Source organism: Lampris incognitus, chromosome 1, assembly GCF_029633865.1.
Source record: "Lampris incognitus isolate fLamInc1 chromosome 1, fLamInc1.hap2, whole genome shotgun sequence".
NCBI classification, from domain to species: domain Eukaryota; kingdom Metazoa; phylum Chordata; class Actinopteri; order Lampriformes; family Lampridae; genus Lampris; species Lampris incognitus.
This window is the reverse complement of record NC_079211.1, coordinates 154,717,989-154,738,502: the sequence shown is the minus strand read 5'-3', so window position 1 is coordinate 154,738,502 and position 20,514 is coordinate 154,717,989. Positions and strand designations below refer to the sequence as shown.

At 48.2% G+C, this 20,514-nt stretch overlaps 1 protein-coding gene across 2 annotated transcripts in view; it reads right to left on the bottom strand.

Annotated features, from left to right (window-relative positions):
* The window catches only part of iqgap2 (IQ motif containing GTPase activating protein 2), a 143,005-nt gene that overhangs the window by 18,564 nt on the left and 103,927 nt on the right, over positions 1-20,514 (bottom strand). For both annotated transcript variants that reach the window (XM_056286483.1, XM_056286562.1), the window contains exon 31: positions 10,463-10,565. In XM_056286483.1, the coding sequence (XP_056142458.1) occupies positions 10,463-10,565 (103 nt within the window). The remainder of the gene's footprint in view (positions 1-10,462; positions 10,566-20,514) is intronic.

Genomic DNA, 20,514 nt, shown 5'->3' with positions numbered 1-20,514 from the left:
CACCAAGGGTGGTTAAAACTGTTGCAAGTTCAGTGATAAAAATATTTGATGCCTTGGATGGTCTGTACAGAGCAGCGATGGGTGTGGGTCCACACAGCTTAACAGCCGGCAGTTCAAAGAAGATTGATCAGGTAGACAGAGTGACATTAAGTTTTATATTAGCACGATAGACCAGGGCGAGGTTGACTCCTCTGCCCGAAGATCGAGGTTTGCATATGTAAACAAAGCCTGGTGGAGTTCCTGAATGTAGCTGTAGAAAGTCATTCTGTGACTGCCAGGTTTCCGTGAGACATAAATAGTCCAGTTTGTGCTCTGTGATGAAGTCATTGACTCGAGGGACTTTGTTGGTAATAGACTGGATATTGTAGAAGGCAAACATATGACAGACCGTGCATGTATAAACAGCTGATTTACCTAGCGGAGTTAACATGCTGTGGTCTACATGCCGGTCACATTGCAATATGTCGTTTGGATGACAGGCTCGGTGACTAATAATAGTCTGTATGGGGAAAACTCCCGATGAGAGTGTTAATGACAGATGAGGCCAGTGGGGGGCGCTATCGGAGAAAACAGTACCACCCCACAGTGCCACCGTGGGAAGAAACGGAGGTTCCGGGCGGGAGGTGTGGATTTAAACAATCAGTCACATCAGGTTTCTCCCTCTAAATGATGTGTACATATGAACCGGTTAAACCCTCTGGGATTTCCTCACCGGGATTACTGAGCATGCAACAAGACACAAACATCAGTCATGGAACTCAAAATGGGAAATGGAAATGCTTAAATGGAAAAAAAATGTGTTTTTTGCATTTGCCCTTTACCATTTGGCATTTTAAATTTTATCTGTTCCATTTTAACATTTACCATTTCAAGCTGTATGTAAATGAAGAGGAGTGGCCCAAAGGCTGTGGGAGGGGGGGGGGGTTCTGAGACGCAGAGGCATAGTTCCACAAAGCTGGAAATATATTCACAGATTCCAACTTCCTGGCACAATAATTCATAAGCAAAACATTGTTAAAACACAAACAACACCTCGTTCCCAGCGTCCTCCAAGCTGGACAGACAGTACTGGTCTCTATGTACAGCTGGCTGTAAGACCAGTGCGCAGGGACCATCTAAAAACTGCAACACCGAAAATAGATACTACAAAAATATTCAATATCATCATTCTTATACAGTGTAGTGGCCCCAAAATTACTTCACACATCAACGGTCTCCTGTCGGTGATATTACAACACTCAGCCTCGAGAAAAAAAGGCTTTTGCATAATTCGACCGAAATTTAATTAAGAAAAATATGCAATATTGTCCCTCTATACATTGAGATTCAAAAAAGGACTGGTTGTTAAAATCCCTAGTGTTTGCACTGCAACAGATTCAGTGGAGATCAAACTGGAGATGTCTGCCAAGGTGACATTGCCACCACCAGGACACATCATCAGTTGTGTACCTCAGCATCACAGGGTGTTTCGGCCTTTTATCACAAGACACCCTCCGCTGAGGCAGGCCCACCACAGGTTGATCGGTCCTGGGTGTGTGACCTGTGGTTAGCTGTTCACCCTGGCAGCCCAGACGGCATCTCTCCTTTTGAGCCAGATCCAGTGGCTAGTCCTCTCAGCAGTGTTGGCTAGCTCTTTGATCACTCTCCTGTGGGCCTGCCCCCTGACTCCTAGTTCCCTCAGGAGTTTTGCTGTGGAGCTGGCAACAAAGCCCCTACAACCCACCTCCACAGGGCGCACCTTCACCTTCCAGCCTCTGTCCTCTGCTTCGGCTGCTAGGTTGGCGTACCGCAGCTTCTTACGCTCGTACGCTTCATCGACTGCATCCTCCCAGGGGACTGTGAGCTCAATGATGTAAGCGAGCTGGTTAGAATTGGACCAGAGGACGAGGTCTGGTCGCAAGGTGGTTGTTGCGATCTCTGTCGGGAAGATGAGCTTCTGGCCTAAGTCCACTCGCATTTCCCAATCCCTGGCTGAGTTTAGTGAGCCTAAGTTGGGAAGTGAAGGGTTGGCCTTCAGTTTATCCCCCTCTCGAATGAAAGCTGGGAACCGCCGGGGCCCTTCCTGGTTGTTGAAGGGTTGGGCATTGATGGAAACCCTCTTGCAATCGAGTTCAGCTGCCAAGCACCTGAGCACCTGATTGTGTCGCCAGGTGTATCTGCCTTGGGTAAGGCTGGTCTTGCAGCCAACCAAGATATGCTTGAGGGTTGCTGGGGCTGTACACAGGGAGCAAGATGGATTCTCTCCAAACCAGAGATTTAGATTTATGGGAGAGGGCAGGACATCATATGTGGCCTTGATGATGAAACTCAACCTGTTTGATTCCATGCTCCAGAGCTCACTCCATGTGAGTTTCCTCTTTTCAACACCCTCTCACCTCATCCAGCGACCCTGTTTGGCTTGTGCTACGGCTTTAGCACATCTGGCTGCTTCTTCCTGTCGGCAGACCTCCTCAACCACCATAGTTCGCCGTTTGGTAGTAGTCGCCTTTTGCCAGGTAGGTGTTTTTATTCCCAGGCCAAGGCCGCCTCTGCCTTGTTGAACATGGCCTACTACGTCTCGGTGGCGGAGGGCAGATTTCGCCTCCAGTACAGCTGCAGCCGGGGTCCATTTCTTCCCTGTTGCTAGGGTTGGAGCAACTCCTCTCACTATTGGGTCTCGGGATTCTGTGAGGGACATGTCCAGTCTCACTTTGGCACATTTGAATTCCTCAACCAGGCTGGAAATTGGCAGTGCGAGGGCTCCATTGCCGTAGAGTCCAACACTGCTGAGGCACCTTGGCAGTCCAAGCCACTTCCTCACCTGCGAGTTCACTAGCCTCTCCAAGCGATTGGCATGAGATAGTGAGACTTCATACATGGTTATTGGCCACATGAGTCGGGGTAGCAACCCAAACTTAAAGCACCAAAGCTTCAACTTCCCGGGCAGTGCAGTGTTGTTGATTTGCCTGAGGCCACTGATTGTATCCTGGCGAAGTTGCTCCAGTTGCTGGGTGTCTTTGAGGTCTGCATTGTACCACCGTCCGAGGCTCTTGATGGGCTTCTCCCGGACCGTGGGGATTGGTTGATCACTAATGCAGAACCGTTCATCTGCTAGTTGGCCTTTGACAATGGAGATGCTGCGAGATTTGCTTGGTTTAAACTCCATTCGTGCCCACTATATGTTCTCCTGGAGTTTCTGCAACAGGCGCCTGGTGCATGGTTTTGTTGTTGCTATGGTGGTCAAGTCATCCATGTACGCCCGGATTGGTGGAAGACGCAGGCCATTCCTGGACCTTTCGCCTCCCACCACCCATCGAGATGCACGGATGACGAGCTCCATTGCCATGATGAATGCCAGGGGGGAAATAGTGCAGCCCGCCATAATGCCCATTTCCACATGTTGCCAAGTGGTGGTGGTGTTCTGTGTTGTGACACAGAACTGGAGATCCTGAAAATAGGTCTTGACCAACTCTGTGATATTTTTGGGGACATGGAAAAAATCAAACGCCGTCCACAAGATCTTGTGAGGAACTGATCCAAAAGCGTTGGCAAGGTCTAAGAAAACCAAATGCAGGTCTCTCCGTTCTTTCTTGGCAGCTTGTATCTGGTGCCAGATGATATTAGCATGCTCCAGACATCCTGAGAGGCCATGGATCCCGGCTTTCTGCACTGATGTATCAACAAAGTTGTTTCTTTGCAGGAATGTGGAGAGCCTTTGGGCAATCACACTAAAAAATATCTTTCCCTCTACATTAAGAAGGCTGATCTGGCGAAACTGGCTGATGCAGGAAGAGTTCTTTTCCTTGGGGATCAGAATGCCTCCTGCTCTTCGCCATGCCCTGGGTATGACTCTTTTCTGCCATGCCACTTTCATCAGCTTCCAGAGGTATTTCAGGACTCCAGGAGTGTTCTTATAGAGTCTATACTGAATACCATTGGGCCCAGGAGCTGACATCGATCTTGCCTGCTTTACCGTCCTCTCCACCTCGCTCCATGTGGGGGGTCTTGTGTCCATATGGTGGTCAGGTGGGTGAATTGGTGGCATGTCATCCGGGATGGTGACTGGCTCATGTCTCTGGACATCAGAGTAGGTCTTCTTTAGGTGCTCTTCCAGATCTCGTATGGGGACTCTAAGGCTCCCATTTTTCTTGCTGTCAAAAAGGCTCTTGACAAAGCTGTAAGGGTTGCTGTAGAAACGAGTCTTAGCCCGTTCTTTCCTCTTATGCTGTCGTCTGAGGTGTTCTGCTCTTCGCAGCTTTGTCAAATGCTGCTTTATTTCAGCCTGCAGTGCGTCAAGCCCAACCCTCTCTCCCTCTGTGGCCTTCCTCCACTGCTTCCTCAGTTGTCTTCTCTCCTTCACCAACCTGTCAATTTCCCGCTGTCTCCTGGATTTGGGCTGGGTTGAAGGGTCTTTCTGCCTACTGGGTATCTTCTTCTTCCCTCCAAATCTCTCTACGCCATAGCTGTAAATGATAGCTCCCATGTTCTCCAGTTTTCTTTCAACTGTTCCCTTTTGACCTTCTAGTAAGAGGACAAGGTCAGAGTTGATGGTCTCCCACTCAATCTTCTGGCTGGACTTGGGCCACAGGATTTGAGGTTCTCTTCCTTCCATCTTCCTCTCTGCTGCTGGCTGTGGCTGGCCGGGCTCCAGACCGGAGTCCACTGGAGGGTCTATGCAACGTTGAGCTTTGTCTGGGGTGCTGATACCCTGAGGACTGTGGGGGTTCTCCTGCCTCCGGGCTTCACTCGACTGATTTGGCCTACTTCTTAAGACAGTACTGGTCTCTATGTACAGCTGGCTGTAAGACCAGTGCGCAGGGACCATCTAAAAACTGCAGCACCGAAAATAGATACTACAAAAATATTCAATATCATCATTCTTATACAGTGTAGTGGCCCCAAAATTACTTCACACATCAACGGTCTCCTGTCGGTGATATTACAACACTCAGCCTCGAGAAAAAAAGGCTTTTGCATAATTCTACCGAAATTTAATTAAGAAAAATATGCAATATCGTCCCTCTATACATTGTAGTAAATTACACAAAAGCATCTTTTTCCAGACCAAGTGTTGTAGTGTAACCAACAGCAGGGCACTGAGGCGTTAAGGGGAACCTACACTGTATAACAGTGAAGCTGTTGAATATTTATAAAGACTCGTGTTGTTTGTCCAGCTCCAAGGACAGCTGGTTTTGGTGAAAATTAGGTTGTATCTCATTGTCCACCTCACTACGGTAGGAAAGAGGCATCATTGTCCACCTCACTACGGTAGGAAAGAGGCATCGTTGTCCACCTCACTACGGTAGGAAAGAGGCATCATTGTCCACCTCACTACGGTAGGAAAGAGGCATCATTGTCCACCTCACTACAGTAGGAAAGAGGCATCATTGTCCACCTCACTACGGTAGGAAAGAGGCATCGTTGTCCGCCTCACTACAGTAGGAAAGAGGCATCATTGTCCACCTCACTACAGTAGGAAAGAGGCATCATTGTCCACCTCACTATGGTAGGAAAGAGGCATCGTTGTCCACCTCACCATGGTAGGAAAGAGGCATCGTTGTCAATCTCACTACGGTAGGAAAGAGGCATCGTTGTCCACCTCACTATGGTAGGAGAGAGGCATCGTTGTCAATCTCACTACGGTAGGAAAGAGGCATCGTTGTCCACCTCACCATGGTAGGAAAGAGGCATCGTTGTCAATCTCACTACGGTAGGAGAGAGGCATCGTTGTACACCTCACTACGGTAGGAGAGAGGCATCGTTGTCCACCTCACTAAGGTAGGAAAGAGGCATCTTTGTCAACCTCACTACGGTAGGAAAGAGGCATCGTTGTCCACCTCAATACGGTAGGAAAGAGAAACCTTTGTCCACCTCACTATGGTAGGAAAGAGGCATCGTTGTCAACCTCACTACGGTAGGAAAGAGGCATCGTTGTCCACCTCACCATGGTAGGAAAGAGGCATCGTTGTCAATCTCACTACGGTAGGAGAGAGGCATCGTTGTCCACCTCACTATGGTAGGAAAGAGGCATCGTTGTCCACCTCACTAAGGTAGGAAAGAGGCATCGTTGTCCACCTCACTATGGTAGGAAAGAGGCATCGTTGTCCACCTCAATACGGTAGGAAAGAGAAACCTTTGTCCACCTCACTATGGTAGGAAAGAGGCATCGTTGTCAACCTCACTACGGTAGGAAAGAGGCATCGTTGTCCACCTCACTACGGTAGGAAAGAGGCATCGTTGTCCACCTCACTACGGTAGGAAAGAGGCATCGTTGTCCACTTCACTACGGTAGGAGAGAGGCATCGTTGTCAATCTCACTACGGTAGGAAAGAGGCATCGTTGTCCACCTCACTATGGTAGGAAAGAGGCATCGTTGTCAATCTCACTACGGTAGGAGAGAGGCATCGTTGTACACCTCACTACGGTAGGAGAGAGGCATCGTTGTCCACCTCACTAAGGTAGGAAAGAGGCATCGTTGTCAACCTCACTATGGTAGGAAAGAGGCATCGTTGTCCACCTCACTATGGTAGGAAAGAGGCATCGTTGTTCACCTCACTAAGGTAGGAAAGAGGCATCGTTGTCCACCTCACTATGGTAGGAAAGAGGCATCGTTGTCCACCTCAATACGGTAGAAAGAGAAACCTTTGTCCACCTCACTATGGTAGGAAAGAGGCATCGTTGTCAACCTCACTACGGTAGGAAAGAGGCATCGTTGTCCACCTCACTACGGTAGGAAAGAGGCATCGTTGTCCACCTCACTACAATAGGAAAGAGGCATCGTTGTCCACCTCACTACGGTAGGAAAGAGGCATCGTTGTCCACCTCAACACGGTAGGAAAGAAGCATCGTTGTCCACCTCACTACGGTAGGAAAGAGGCATCGTTGTCCACCTCACTACGGTAGGAAAGAGAAACCTTTGTCCACCTCACTACGGTAGGAAAGAGGCATCGTTGTACACCTCACTACAGTAGGAAAGAGGCATCGTTGTCCACCTAACTACAGTAGGAAAGAGGCATCGTTGTCCACCTCACTACAGTAGGAAAGAGGCATCGTTGTCCACCTCACTACAGTAGGAAAGAGGCATCGTTGTCCACCTAACTACAGTAGGAAAGAGGCATCGTTGTCCACCTCACTACGGTAGGAAAGAGAAACCTTTGTCCACCTCACTATGGTAGGAGAGAGGCATCGTTGTCAATCTCACTACGGTAGGAAAGAGGCATCGTTGTCCACCTCACTATGGTAGGAAAGAGGCATCGTTGTCAATCTCACTACGGTAGGAGAGAAGCATCGTTGTACACCTCACTACGGTAGGAGAGAGGCATCGTTGTCCACCTCACTAAGGTAGGAAAGAGGGATCGTTGTCAACCTCACTACGGTAGGAAAGAGGCATCGTTGTCCACCTCACTATGGTAGGAAAGAGGCATCGTTGTCCACCTCACTAAGGTAGGAAAGAGGCATCGTTGTCCACCTCACTATGGTAGGAAAGAGGCATCGTTGTCCACCTCAATACGGTAGGAAAGAGAAACCTTTGTCCACCTCACTATGGTAGGAAAGAGGCATCGTTGTCAACCTCACTACAATAGGAAAGAGGCATCGTTGTCCACCTCACTACGGTAGGAAAGAGGCATCGTTGTCCACCTCACTACGGTAGGAAAGAGGCATCGTTGTCCACCTCACTACGGTAGGAAAGAGGCATCGTTGTCCACTTCACTACGGTAGGAGAGAGGCATCGTTGTCAATCTCACTACGGTAGGAAAGAGGCATCGTTGTCAATCTCACTATGGTAGGAAAGAGGCATCGTTGTCAATCTCACTATGGTAGGAAAGAGGCATCGTTGTCCACCTCACTACGGTAGGAAAGAGGCATCGTTGTCCACCTCACTACGGTAGGAAAGAGGCATCGTTGTCCACTTCACTACGGTAGGAGAGAGGCATCGTTGTCAATCTCACTACGGTAGGAAAGAGGCATCGTTGTCCACCTCACTATGGTAGGAAAGAGGCATCGTTGTCAATCTCACTACGGTAGGAGAGAGGCATCGTTGTACACCTCACTACGGTAGGAGAGAGGCATCGTTGTCCACCTCACTAAGGTAGGAAAGAGGCATCGTTGTCAACCTCACTATGGTAGGAAAGAGGCATCGTTGTCCACCTCACTATGGTAGGAAAGAGGCATCGTTGTCCACCTCACTAAGGTAGGAAAGAGGCATCGTTGTCCACCTCACTATGGTAGGAAAGAGGCATCGTTGTCCACCTCAATACGGTAGAAAGAGAAACCTTTGTCCACCTCACTATGGTAGGAAAGAGGCATCGTTGTCAACCTCACTACGGTAGGAAAGAGGCATCGTTGTCCACCTCACTACGGTAGGAAAGAGGCATCGTTGTCCACCTCACTACGGTAGGAAAGAGGCATCGTTGTCCACCTCACTACGGTAGGAAAGAGGCATCATTGTCCACCTCAACACGGTAGGAAAGAAGCATCGTTGTCCACCTCACTACGGTAGGAAAGAGGCATCGTTGTCCACCTCACTACGGTGGGAAAGATGCATCGTTGCCAACCTCACTACGGTAGGAAAGAGGCATCGTTGTCCACCTCACTACGGTAGGAAAGAGGCATCGTTGTCCACCTCACTACGGTAGGAAAGAGGCATCGTTGTCCACCTCACTACGGTAGGAGAGAGGCATCGTTGTCCACCTCACTACGGTAGGAGAGAGGCATCGTTGTCCACTTCACTACGATAGGAAAGAGGCATCGTTGTCCACCTCACTACGGTAGGAAAGAGGCATCGTTGTCCACCTCACTACGGTAGGAAAGAGGCATCGTTGTCCACCTCACTACGGTAGGAAAGAGGCATCGTTGTCCACCTCACTACAGTAGGAAAGAGGCATCGTTGTCCACCTCACTACGGTAGGAAAGAGGCATCGTTGTCCACCTCACTACGGTAGGAAAGAGGCATCATTGTCCACCTCACTACGGTAAGAAAGAGAAACCTTTGCCCACCTCACTACGGTAGGAAAGAGGCATCGTTGTCCACCTCAACACGGTAGGAAAGAGGCATCGTTGTCCACCTCACTACGGTAGGAAAGAGGCACCGCTCATGTCTGACATTTTCAATTCCTGGATCAATAACCATAACTTTCACTTATGATCAATAACCGGTTATTGATCCAGGGAATTTGATCTGTGAATATATTTCCAACTTTACCCAGCTAAGCCTCTACGTCTCAGCATCTCCCACCCTCCCTCCAGCCTGTTCCACCTCACACCCTCACACCCTCCCTCCAGCCTTTTCCACCTCACACCCTCCCATCAGCCTGTTCCACCTCACACCCTCCATCCAGCCCGCTCCACTCACACCCTCCCTGCAGCCTGTTCCACCTCACATCCTCACACCCTCCCATCAGCCTGTTCCACCTCACACACTCACACCCTGCCTCCAGCCTGTTCCACCTCACACCCTGCCTCCAGCCTGTTCCACCTCACACCCTCCCTCCAACCTGTTCCACCTCACACCCTCACACCCTCCATCCAGCCCGTTCCACTCACACTCTGCCTCCAGCCTGTTCCACCTCACACCCTCCCTCCAGCCTGTTCCACCTCACACCCTCACACCCTCCCTCCAGACTGTTCCACTCACACCCTCACACTCTCCATCCAGCCCGTTCCACTCACACCCTCCCATCAGCCTGTTCCACCTCACACCCTCACACCTCACACCCTCCCTCCAGCCTGTTCCACCTCAAACCCTGCCTCCAGCCTGTTCCACTCACACCCTCCCTCCAGCCTGTTCCACTCACACCCTCCCTCCAGCCTGTTCCACTCACACCCTCCCTCCAGCCTGTTCCACCTCACACCCTCAGACCTCACACCCTCTGTCCAGCCTGTTCCACCTCACACCCTCCCTCCAGCCTGTTCCACCTCACACCCTCACACCTCACACCCTCCTTCCAGCCTGTTGCAACACTCCTCTTCCATTACACACTGCTGGAAAAGCCAATGCCAATGGAAAATGGAAAATATGAAATTGAAAATGTCAAATGGTAAATGTCAAAATAGAACAGATAAAATTTAAAATGCCAAATGGTAAAGGGTAGATACAAAAAAAGCTTTTTTTCCCCATCTAGCTTTTCCATTTCCCATTATGATTTTCATAATGGATGTTTCACTTTTCTTATTTCCATTGACATTTACAATTTCATCTTTACAACTTAAGCTTTCAGTTTGAGCTTTTCCATATAAGCTTTTGCATTTTAAATTTCACTTTTTCAGTGTCACTTTACATTTTCAAATGATATTTTTATATTTTAAATGTGCTGTTTCAATTTCCTTTTTAACATGTAATTCTGGCCTGATAATTCCCAGTAGCAGAGTAAACCATTAATCTATTTAATTTTCTCTTTTAAACCTCTATTTGGACTTCTAACTGTGACCAAATAAATCCTCCACACAGAAACCGTGTCCTGTAAACCCATGTGTGTGTGCATACCGAGCAACGCCTCCACATCAGGAGCGTCTCCCAGGTCCTGCAGGAGCTCCTGCAGCGGGTCATGGTGGTCAGGAGAGATGGCCTCCAGGTGCTCCAGCAACAGCTGAACAAAGTGAAAGAAAACATTATAATGTGGTTAAAGCTCGAATGCGGGACTTTTACATATAATGAATGTCCATAACGTTCACGCCCTTGCCAAACCAGTTCACATAATGATGACTAAGCCTGTCACCACCAGGCAACTCTCTGTATTTCCCCGTATACCGGAGTTTTTAGTCTGCTGTCTGGGGCAACATTCTTGTGCTGGTGCACCGAAAGTGATGTATAGTGATGCATTAAATGTCAACCAGCAATGATTGCTTTGCCAGAGCTGAATGTCCGTAAAAAAAAAAAAAAACAGTTGAACTTCCGTAAAAAAAAGAAAGAAGCTGAACTTCCGTTAAAAAAAAAATATATATATATATATATATATAAAAAAAAAACCCAGCTGAACTTCCGTTAAAAAAACACACACAAAAAACCCAGCTGAACTTCCACTGAAAAAACAAAACAGTTGAACTTCCGTTAAAAAAAAACCAGCTGAACTTCCGTTAAAACAAAAAAACAAAACAGCTGAACTTCCGTTAAAAAAAAAACAGCTGAACTTCCATCAAAAAAAAAAAACAAAACAGCTGACCTTCCATTAAAAAAACACAAAAAACAACTGAATTTCCACTAAAAAAAAAAAACAAACAGCTGAACCTCCATTAAAAAAAAAACAACAGCTGACCTTCCATTAAAAAACAGCTGACCTTCCATTAAAAAACAGCTGACCTTCCATTAAAAAAAAACTGCTGAACTTCGGCTAAAAAAAAACAAAAACAAAAAAAACAGCTGACCTTCCATTAAAACAAAAAACATAAAAAATACATTATTATCATGACAAACAATTATTATCATGACAAACTTAATTATTATCATGACAAAAATAATTATCATGACAAAAATAATTATCATCATGACGAAAACTTATTTTCATGACATACATAATTATCATGACAAACAATTGTCATGACATACATAATTATTAGCATGACAAACAATTATCATGACAAGCAATTATTATCATGACTTACATAAATATTATCATGACAAACATAATTTTTATCATGACAAACGTTTTTTTTTAAATTTATCTCTGATTTTTCCCTTTTTCTCCCAATTTAGTGGCCAATCGCTCCCTACTGTAGTTCAAACTCCCACCCTCGTACTGTATGCGTTCGCCAACTGCATCTCTCCGGCCTGCAATCTCGAAGACGCCTCGCCACTTCATTGACAAGGCGAATCCATGCCGAACCACTGCCCCCCCCACCACACACACACACACACACACACACACACACACATACACAGATGCATTCATGTGACGAACACAAGCTGACTCCGCCCCCCTCCCGAAGACAGCGTTGCCAAGTGCAGCTGCTTCATCGAATCCGGCCATAGTCGGATCTGATGAGACCGAGGCGCGAACCCCGGTCCCCAATGGGCAACTGCATCGACACAAAGCCAATGCTAGACCGCTACACCACCACGGACCAACAAACATAAATATTATCATGTCATACATAATTATTATCATGACAAACATAATTATGATCCCATCTCATCTTCAGCTGCTTCTCCGGGGTAGGGTCGCGGTGGCAGCAAGCTAAGTAGGGCACTCCAGGCATCCCTCTCCCCAGCAACGCCCTCCATCTCCTTCTGGGGGATCCCAAGGCGTTCCCAGGCCAGATTGGACATGTAGTCCCTCCAGCGAGTTCTGGGTCTACCCTGGGGTCTCCTCCCAGTTGGCCGTGCCCGGTAAACCTCCAAAGAAAGGCGCCCAGGAGGCATCCTAGTCAGTTCCCCGAACTACCTCAACTGGCTCCTTTCAATGTGAAGGAGCAGCGGCTCTTCTCCAAGCTCCCTCCGGATGTCCGAGCTCCTCACCCTATCTCTAAGGCTGAGCCCAGACACCCTACGGAGGAAACTCATTTCAGCCGCTTGTATCCGCGATCTCACCCTTTCGGTCACTACCCAAAGCTCATGACCATAGTTGAGGATTGGAAGGAAGACTGACTGGTACATTGAGAGCTTTGCCTTCCGGCTCAGCTCCCTCTTCGCCACAATGGTCCGGTACAACGTCCGCATTACTGCTGATGCTGCACCAATCTGTCTGTCAATCTCCTGCTCCATCCTACCCTCACTCATTAACAAGACCCGAGACACTTGAATTCCTTCACTTGAGGCAACAACTCATCTCCAACCCGGAGGGAGCAATCCACCATTTTCCGGTAGAGAACCATGGCCTCAGACTTGGAGGTGCTGACTCTCATCCCAGCCGTTTCACACTCAGCTGCAAACCGCCCCAGTGCACGCCGGAGGTCGCATTCTGATGAAGCCAACAAAACCACATCATCTGCGAAGAGCAGAGATGCAATTCTGAGGTTGCCAAAACGGACACACTCCTCACCTTGGCTGCACCTTGAGATCCTGTCCATGAATATCACAAGCAGAATCCGAGACAAGGGACAACCTTGGCGGAGTCCGACACCCACCGAAAATCAGTTTGACTTTGTGCCGAGAATGTGGACACAGCTCTCACTTTGGTTATACAAAGACCGGATGGCTTGTAGCAACTGCCCCGGTACCCCATGCTCCAGCAGACCTCCCCACAGAGTGGCCCGGGGTACACGGTCGTAAGCCTTCTCCAAGTCCACAAAACACATGTAGACTGGCTGGTCAAACTCCCATGCCCCCCTCAGCACTTCATAATTATTATAATGACAAACAATTATTATCATGACATACATAATTATTATCACGACAAACAATTATTATGATGACATACATAATTATTATGATGACATACATAATTATTATCATTACATACATAATTATTATCATGACAAACAATTATTATCATGACATACATAATTATTATCATGACATACATAATTATCATGAAAAACAATTATTATCATGACATACATAATTATTATCATGACAAACAATTATTATCATGACATACATAATTATTATCACGACAATTATTATCATGACCAACAATTATCATGAGAAACAATTATTGTCATAAGAAACATAACTATTGTCATGAGAAATATAATTATTGTCATGACAAACAATTATCCTTACATACATATTATCATGACAAAGATAATTAGTATCATGACAAACAATTATCATGACAAACATAATTATTATCACGACAAACAATTATTGTCATGACAAACATAATTATTATCACGACAAAATTATCATGACAAACATAACTGTTATCATAACATACATAATTATTATCATGACAAACATAATTATTATAATGACAAACAATTATTATCATGACAAAAATTATTATCATGACATACTTAATTATTATCATGACATACATAATTATTATCATGACATACATAATTATTATCATGACATACATAATTATTGTCATGACAAACAATTATTATCATGACAAACATAATTATTATCATGACATTGTGGGAGTGCAGGAATGAGGAGACGGAGAGATCGAGTCGACTTAATTCTGTTTACTCGCCATACAAAACAACACCGATACAGCACTAACTCTCGTGGCAACAAGCTAACGGCTAGGCTGTCCAAAACATGGTTCCACCACCTCGGAAACTCTAAACCGTGCCTACGTCATAACTGTGAACGTCTTCCTTAAAGGAGCAGCAGCCTCTGGTGAATCTATCCTCCATTGTGTATCACCACACAGGCCCAACCAGAATTCACCATCATGAAAAAATGCTAAACAGTAATGTAACACAACAGTACTCAAGGAAACACAAACAGCCAACATGCGAACAGTCCCCAGTGAAACAATCACCATCTCGGGGGGTGGACCAGGCGGCCAAAATGGCTGCGCTGAAAGGGTATGGGGGTAGGGGTGGGGACAGAGCCGGAGCCTTGGCAGGGGCCGAGGTTGAGCTGGGGTCCTGAGAAGGGGGGCGTTCCCACCGCAGGGCAGGGCCAGTTCGACCGGCCCACCCAGGTCCAAATGGGCAGGCTTGAGACGGTCCACCGCGACCAGCTCCGGCTTGCCCCCCATATCCACCACAAAGTTCTTAGGCCCTGCTTCCAGCATGCAGAAGGGCCTGTTATAGGGGGGCTGCAGGAGGGGTACGGTGGCTGTCATGGCAGATGAAGACATACCTGGCTGACAGTAGATTCTTGGGGACATAGGACTGAGGGAGGCAGTGGTGAGATGTAGGGATCAGAGCGAAAGCGTTGGAACCCTCCCGGGCCACAGCCCGATGAAAAGCTGCAGACCGGGGGACCACGGCATCCGAGAGAAACTCCCTCAGGACACGCAGAAGCTGGCCGTAAACCAGCTCAGCAGACGAGGACTTGAGGTCTTCCTTGGGGGCGCAGTGAAGGCCGAGCATGACCCATGGGAGGCGGTTGACCCAGTTGCTGTCCGTGAGGGCAATCGGGGCAGTGGGGGATGGGTGCGCCAGCAGAGCGGTGTTGGCCAGCAAAGCCTTGGCATCATCGAAAGCTTCGTCCATCCACAGGGACCAGTCTACTTCGCCCTTGGCTTCCTTGCCCCGCAGGGCCTCGTACAAGCGCCGCATGTGGTGAGCTGCGCGGGGAATGAACCTGTTATAAAAGTTCACCATGCCCAGGAACTCCTGCAGGGACTTCACGGTGTGGGGGCGTGGGAAACTGGCGACGGGGTCCACTCGGGCGGGAAGCAGAATGGCTCCCTGCAGGGAAACACAGTGGCTGAGAGCCGCTCGAACAACTGCTTGAGGTGCGTCAGGGACTCCTCCGCAGACGTGTTGGCCATGAGAATGTAATCCAAGTAAACAAACAAGAACGGCATATCCTGTAGCACAGAGTCCATTAGCCGCTGGAACATCTGTGCTGCCCCCTTGAGACCGAAGGGCATCCGCAGGAACTCGAAGAGTCCAAATGGCGTGATGACCGCTGTCTTGGGCACGTCCCGAGGGTGGACCGGTACCTGGTGGTAGCCCCGCACCAAATCTACTTTGGAAAAGATGGTGGCCCCCGGCAGGTGAGCGGAAAAGTCCTGTATGTGTGGGACGGGGTACCAATCGGGGGTTGTGGCATTGTTCAGGTGATGAAAATCGCCGCTGGGGTGCCAACCGCCATCAGCCTTAGAAACCATGTGCAGGCGGGAGGCCCACGGGTTGTCCGAGTGGCGCATGATACCGAGGCGTTCCATGGTGGCAAACTCCTCCCTGGCGATCGCGAGCTTAGGTGAGTAGAGGCGCCGAACACGTGCGTAGACCGGGGGGCCGTCATTGGCAATATGGTGCTCCATGCCGTGCTTAGCCACCGCTGATGAGAACGTAGGTGTGGTGAGGTCAGGGAACTCTGCGAGCAGTCGTTGACACGTGTCTCCGGCGGCGAGCATGTTTGACAGGCCGAGCGTCCCTGCACCTCCCAGTGTGCACGGGTATGTAGCGAAAGAGACAGCATCGATCAAGCGACAGTTCGTAACATCCACCAGCAGCCTGAAGGTGCACAGGAAGTCCGCGCCCAGGAAGGGAACCGACACCGCGGCCATAATGAAGTCCCGGCCGAAACGCCACCCGCCGAAACACACCCCCACATACCTGGTGCCGTGGGTATGTATGGGCGTGCCGTTCGCGGCATCCATCGGGGGGCCTTGACCGCCAGCCATGGTGTCCGCGGCCGAAGCAGACAGGATGCTAAATGGGCTGAGCGCCCGAATCGAGCAGCAGCCGCCCAGCGGCCAGATGAGGCGTCCTTGATAAACAACAGCCTGCTGTTCTCACCGGCGCTCATAGCTGCTATTGAGCGCCCCCTGGCGTTTCCCTGGACGCTGAAGCTGCATGGCGGGCGACACTGCTTGGCCCTGGCACCAGACCTGTTGTGGTAATAACACAGCCCGCTGCTGTCACGCTGCTGGCGGCGGGCAGCCACCGCAGCCGCGGTGCCCGCTGCGTCCTCCAGCGGCGGGGGCGAGGTGTGGGTGGCGAGCATCGCATGAACGAACTGCTGCCGGTTGGCGAGAAAAATCCTGCCCGCTTCTGAACCCAGAGCGCGGTAGTCTTTGGTGGAGGAGAGGGGGGAGCCGGCTAGCGCTGCGCGCACAGGCGCTGGGAGCTGCCGTAGAAACACACGGGTGAAAGTGAAGGAGGGGTCCGCCGAGCCCAAAACGGCCAACATCTTCTCCAGCAGCTCGGAAGGTTTGCTATCGCCGAGTCGGTTGAGTGACAGCAGGCGACCCGCCTTCTCCATCTCCGACAGCTGGAAGAGCTGCAAAAGGAAGCCTTGATGCGCCGTATTTCCCCACAGCCGGGCGGGGCTTCCAGCAGCCCTGGAACTCGGGCCGTCGTCCGGGCATCCAACGCCGCCACCACATGGAAACACCTCGTACCGTCCCGCGTTATTCCTCCCAGCTCGAACTGGGCTTCAATGTGCTGAAACCATGGCCGGGCGGGGACGGTGCTGCCAAAACTCGGGTTACTTCACCGTCGCTGCTGAGGTGCTAACGCTAACATGAGCCATACCGTTAGCATCACTCGGAGCCGGAGCGGTGTCGTCATCGCTTTGGGTCGACATGTCAGAGAGGTGTTGTCAACGTGCGGGGTCACCGATGTGGGAGTGCAGGAATGAGGAGACGGAGAGGTCGAGTCGAGTCCATCCCGTTTATTCGCCACACAAAACAACACCGATACAGCGCAATCTCTCCTGGCAACCAGCTGACCAACCGCTAGGCTGCAGAAAACATGGCTCCGCCTCCTGGGAAACTCTAAACAGTGCCTACGTCATAACTGTGAACGTCTTCCTTAAAGGAGCAGCAGCCCCTGGTGAATCTATCCTCCATTGTGTATCACCACGACATACATAATTATTATCATGACAGACAATTATTATGACAAACATAAGCCTCTCAGCAGTTCACCAATGGCGCCCCCCACAGACTAAGAAATGAATAGGTAGATCCTGACCTACAGGTTAAATGTGCAAAGTGTTCTCTTAGATGATGAAACCACCCATCTTCACCCCGCACAACAAAACCAAAGAGAGCATGTACTGCAGAAGAAACACCTCCCTCTAAAGCGGCAGGCTGAAGTAGAGGGAAACACATTTGTCTGCGCTACATACCAGGTTCAATTTCCACACAATGACTTGCTTCTACCAACTCTGCAAACGTTTTTCAGGATTTCCAGTAATGATGAGTCAAGTATGCAGGGTGTGTTGGGCAGACAATCATCGAAACACACGTGTATACACACACACACACACGTACGCACACACGTACACACACACACACACGCACGTACGCACACGCACGCACACACACGTGCGCACAAAGGATCAAGAAAAGACCCAGCACATTCTAGCCCATGCCACGGGGTATTTGAGTATATGCATGCATGTGCTCCCACACTGTGTCTCTTCTTGAAGTCATCTGGCTGTGCTGCGAAACCGTCCGTCCATTTCCCTGTCCTTTCAGTGGAGGAACAAACCCTCAAAAAGAGCCTTAGTTTTTGAGATAGCCCTACCCAGAGTACAACAAATGCTGACCTTGTTTTTTCATAACTTTAAGGTGTCCCCTTCATGGAATGGATGGTCAGCAGTGTTACTTTTACTGCGAACATCATGAAATCGATCCATGAAGTGATCCACCACATAGGAAAAAAGTGCAAAAAAAAAACGCCTACCCTAAAAGAGGGAGTTCCAAGTTAAACCTTTGTCAGTTTCTACCTGATGCTTGTTTTTACATAGAACTTGCTCAGAAGGTCTACATGTAGTGTCTCTACATCCCAGAGTAACCAGGATGCCAAAATTAAGTTCTGTTTTGTATCAGGAGCCTTTTATACAAGGCCTTATTATATGCGGAAATAGCAAAAAGTATATTTTTCTGATGAACATTCACTTGTAATCCTGGGCCTACTCTTCTATCAGGGATAGAACAAAACTTAACCTTGTTTTTCATATGTTTAACATGTACCCTTCATGAAATCAGTGGTCAGAAGTTTTACCTTTTCTGCGAAAGTCATGAGATTTATCCATGAAGTGATTCTCCACATTTGCAAAAAAGTGCATAAAAGTCCCAGACTTCCCTGAAAAGGTGAGTTTCAAGTTAACCCTGCATCATTTTCCACCTACTGGTTGGATTTACATAATATTTGTAGATATTGTCTACAGGTAGACTAGCACTCCCAACACCCCAAAGTAACCAGAGGGTAAAATATTTGGATGTATAGTGCATCAGCAGCTTTTATAGGCTACTATGAATGGAATCCTCAAATGATGCTCATATTTGTCATTCCTGCTGCTTTGAAGTGTACAACAATATTGTTCTATAGGCAGCCTTCTATTAAACACTTCTTTATGTATGAAATTCCAAATGAAAAATCGCCAATCTACTGCTTATTTTCAATTTTATTTTTATTCATTCACTTATGCAATATTTTCAGAATCAAAATCTGTCACAAGCATTAGGGCAGTCCATGTAACCGCAGGAGCAATACTCTGTGCAGTGTAATCCCACAGACACACATTGGCACTTTTTAGTTTGCCTGCAATCCTTATCATTGCAATAGAGATGTGTGACATCTCTTACTGCTTTTGGTGCAGCTTCCTATTTGAAAAAGACAGCTGCAGTGATGTGTCATCTTTTAGTATCCTACCTTTTCTAACTGGACTCCACAGAAGGGGTTTGGGGACATGGCAGTGGCACCATATAGCAGTTTGGTACATTGCCCGTAGGACATGCTGCTCAAAAGCATCTTCGGTTGGAGGGAGATGCAAGACTGGCGTGTCTGTAGTCAAAGCAACGATGCAACGGAGCTCATCAAGACTGGTGCATGCCTTGCTCTTTGCCTTCTTTGTCTGGCCATAGAGATGGAGAGCATACCTCCGCGCAATAGGTAAAGCCTCTGGAAGAGATTCACTTTGGCCAAAGGTTCTCAGACCTTGAAGCTCATTTATGTTCTTCTCCAGTTTGTTTAGCGCTGTCGTTTTGCCTATTTTAAACAGGCTGCTTGTGGTATCACATCCAGTCAGCGCGTGGCATGCTGGCAGACTCTCACACAGAGCTGTTCCCAATTGCTTTGAAATTTCAAATACTGGGATGAATCGTTGTCTATCACCGTGACCAGCTTGCATGAATATGGAAGCTGTTCCAAGGAGTTGTCCACTGACATAGTAAATGAGTAACACGAGTACATCTGTATCATCACGTTTCACTATGATGGTTTGATATTTGTCAGAGAGGTGGATTGCATGCAGCACCATTCTGGTGTCAGCTTCCTCTTGTGTGCTGTATAGTTCAGGCAAACAGCGGACTCCTGTATGGTCAACAACCCTGACTTCCTCACCATTTTCAAATCGTCCTGCCAATACGATGGAGTCTTGGTCTTTGAGTCTTGCCGGTGCTGCACTAATGACTTAGTTTGACACAAACAAGCAAAGGGCTTCTTTGTTACCATAGCTCTGTAAGTACTGTCTATAGTTTGGGACGTTTCCTGTACCTGTGATATGGTGTGTTTTTCTGCCTTTTACGTTTCCTCTTTTCTCTCTCTCAAGACACTTGATCTATTGTGGACTGTCATATCGGTCATAAACTACAGTTACACAGTTTACATTTTTACTTTGATTCAGCGGAGAGAGAATTTTCCGCAGCACACACTCTCCAAGATCATTGAAAGTTTGAAATCCGGATTAATTCAAACTCTGCAACATGACCATGCCACCTAATATATGAGCAGATGGTGGCACAGCATCTGGCAAGTGTTTTCCTTCTTCAACAGTAGGCTCCAGTTTCTTTGCCAGTGTTGCTTTTGCAGTTTTTCGCATTGTTCCATCCTCATGAAAAAGAGAAGGTGGAACAGCAGCCAGCTCATGGGCTAACACATTCTCCATAGATACGTCTCTTTGTTTAGACACTGCCAACAATCTTCTAAAGAGGATATCTGAATCCATTGTAATCTGTCCTGTATTTTTAGATGTGAATGGCTTCTTCATATCAGCAAAGATGGTTGAACACTTTC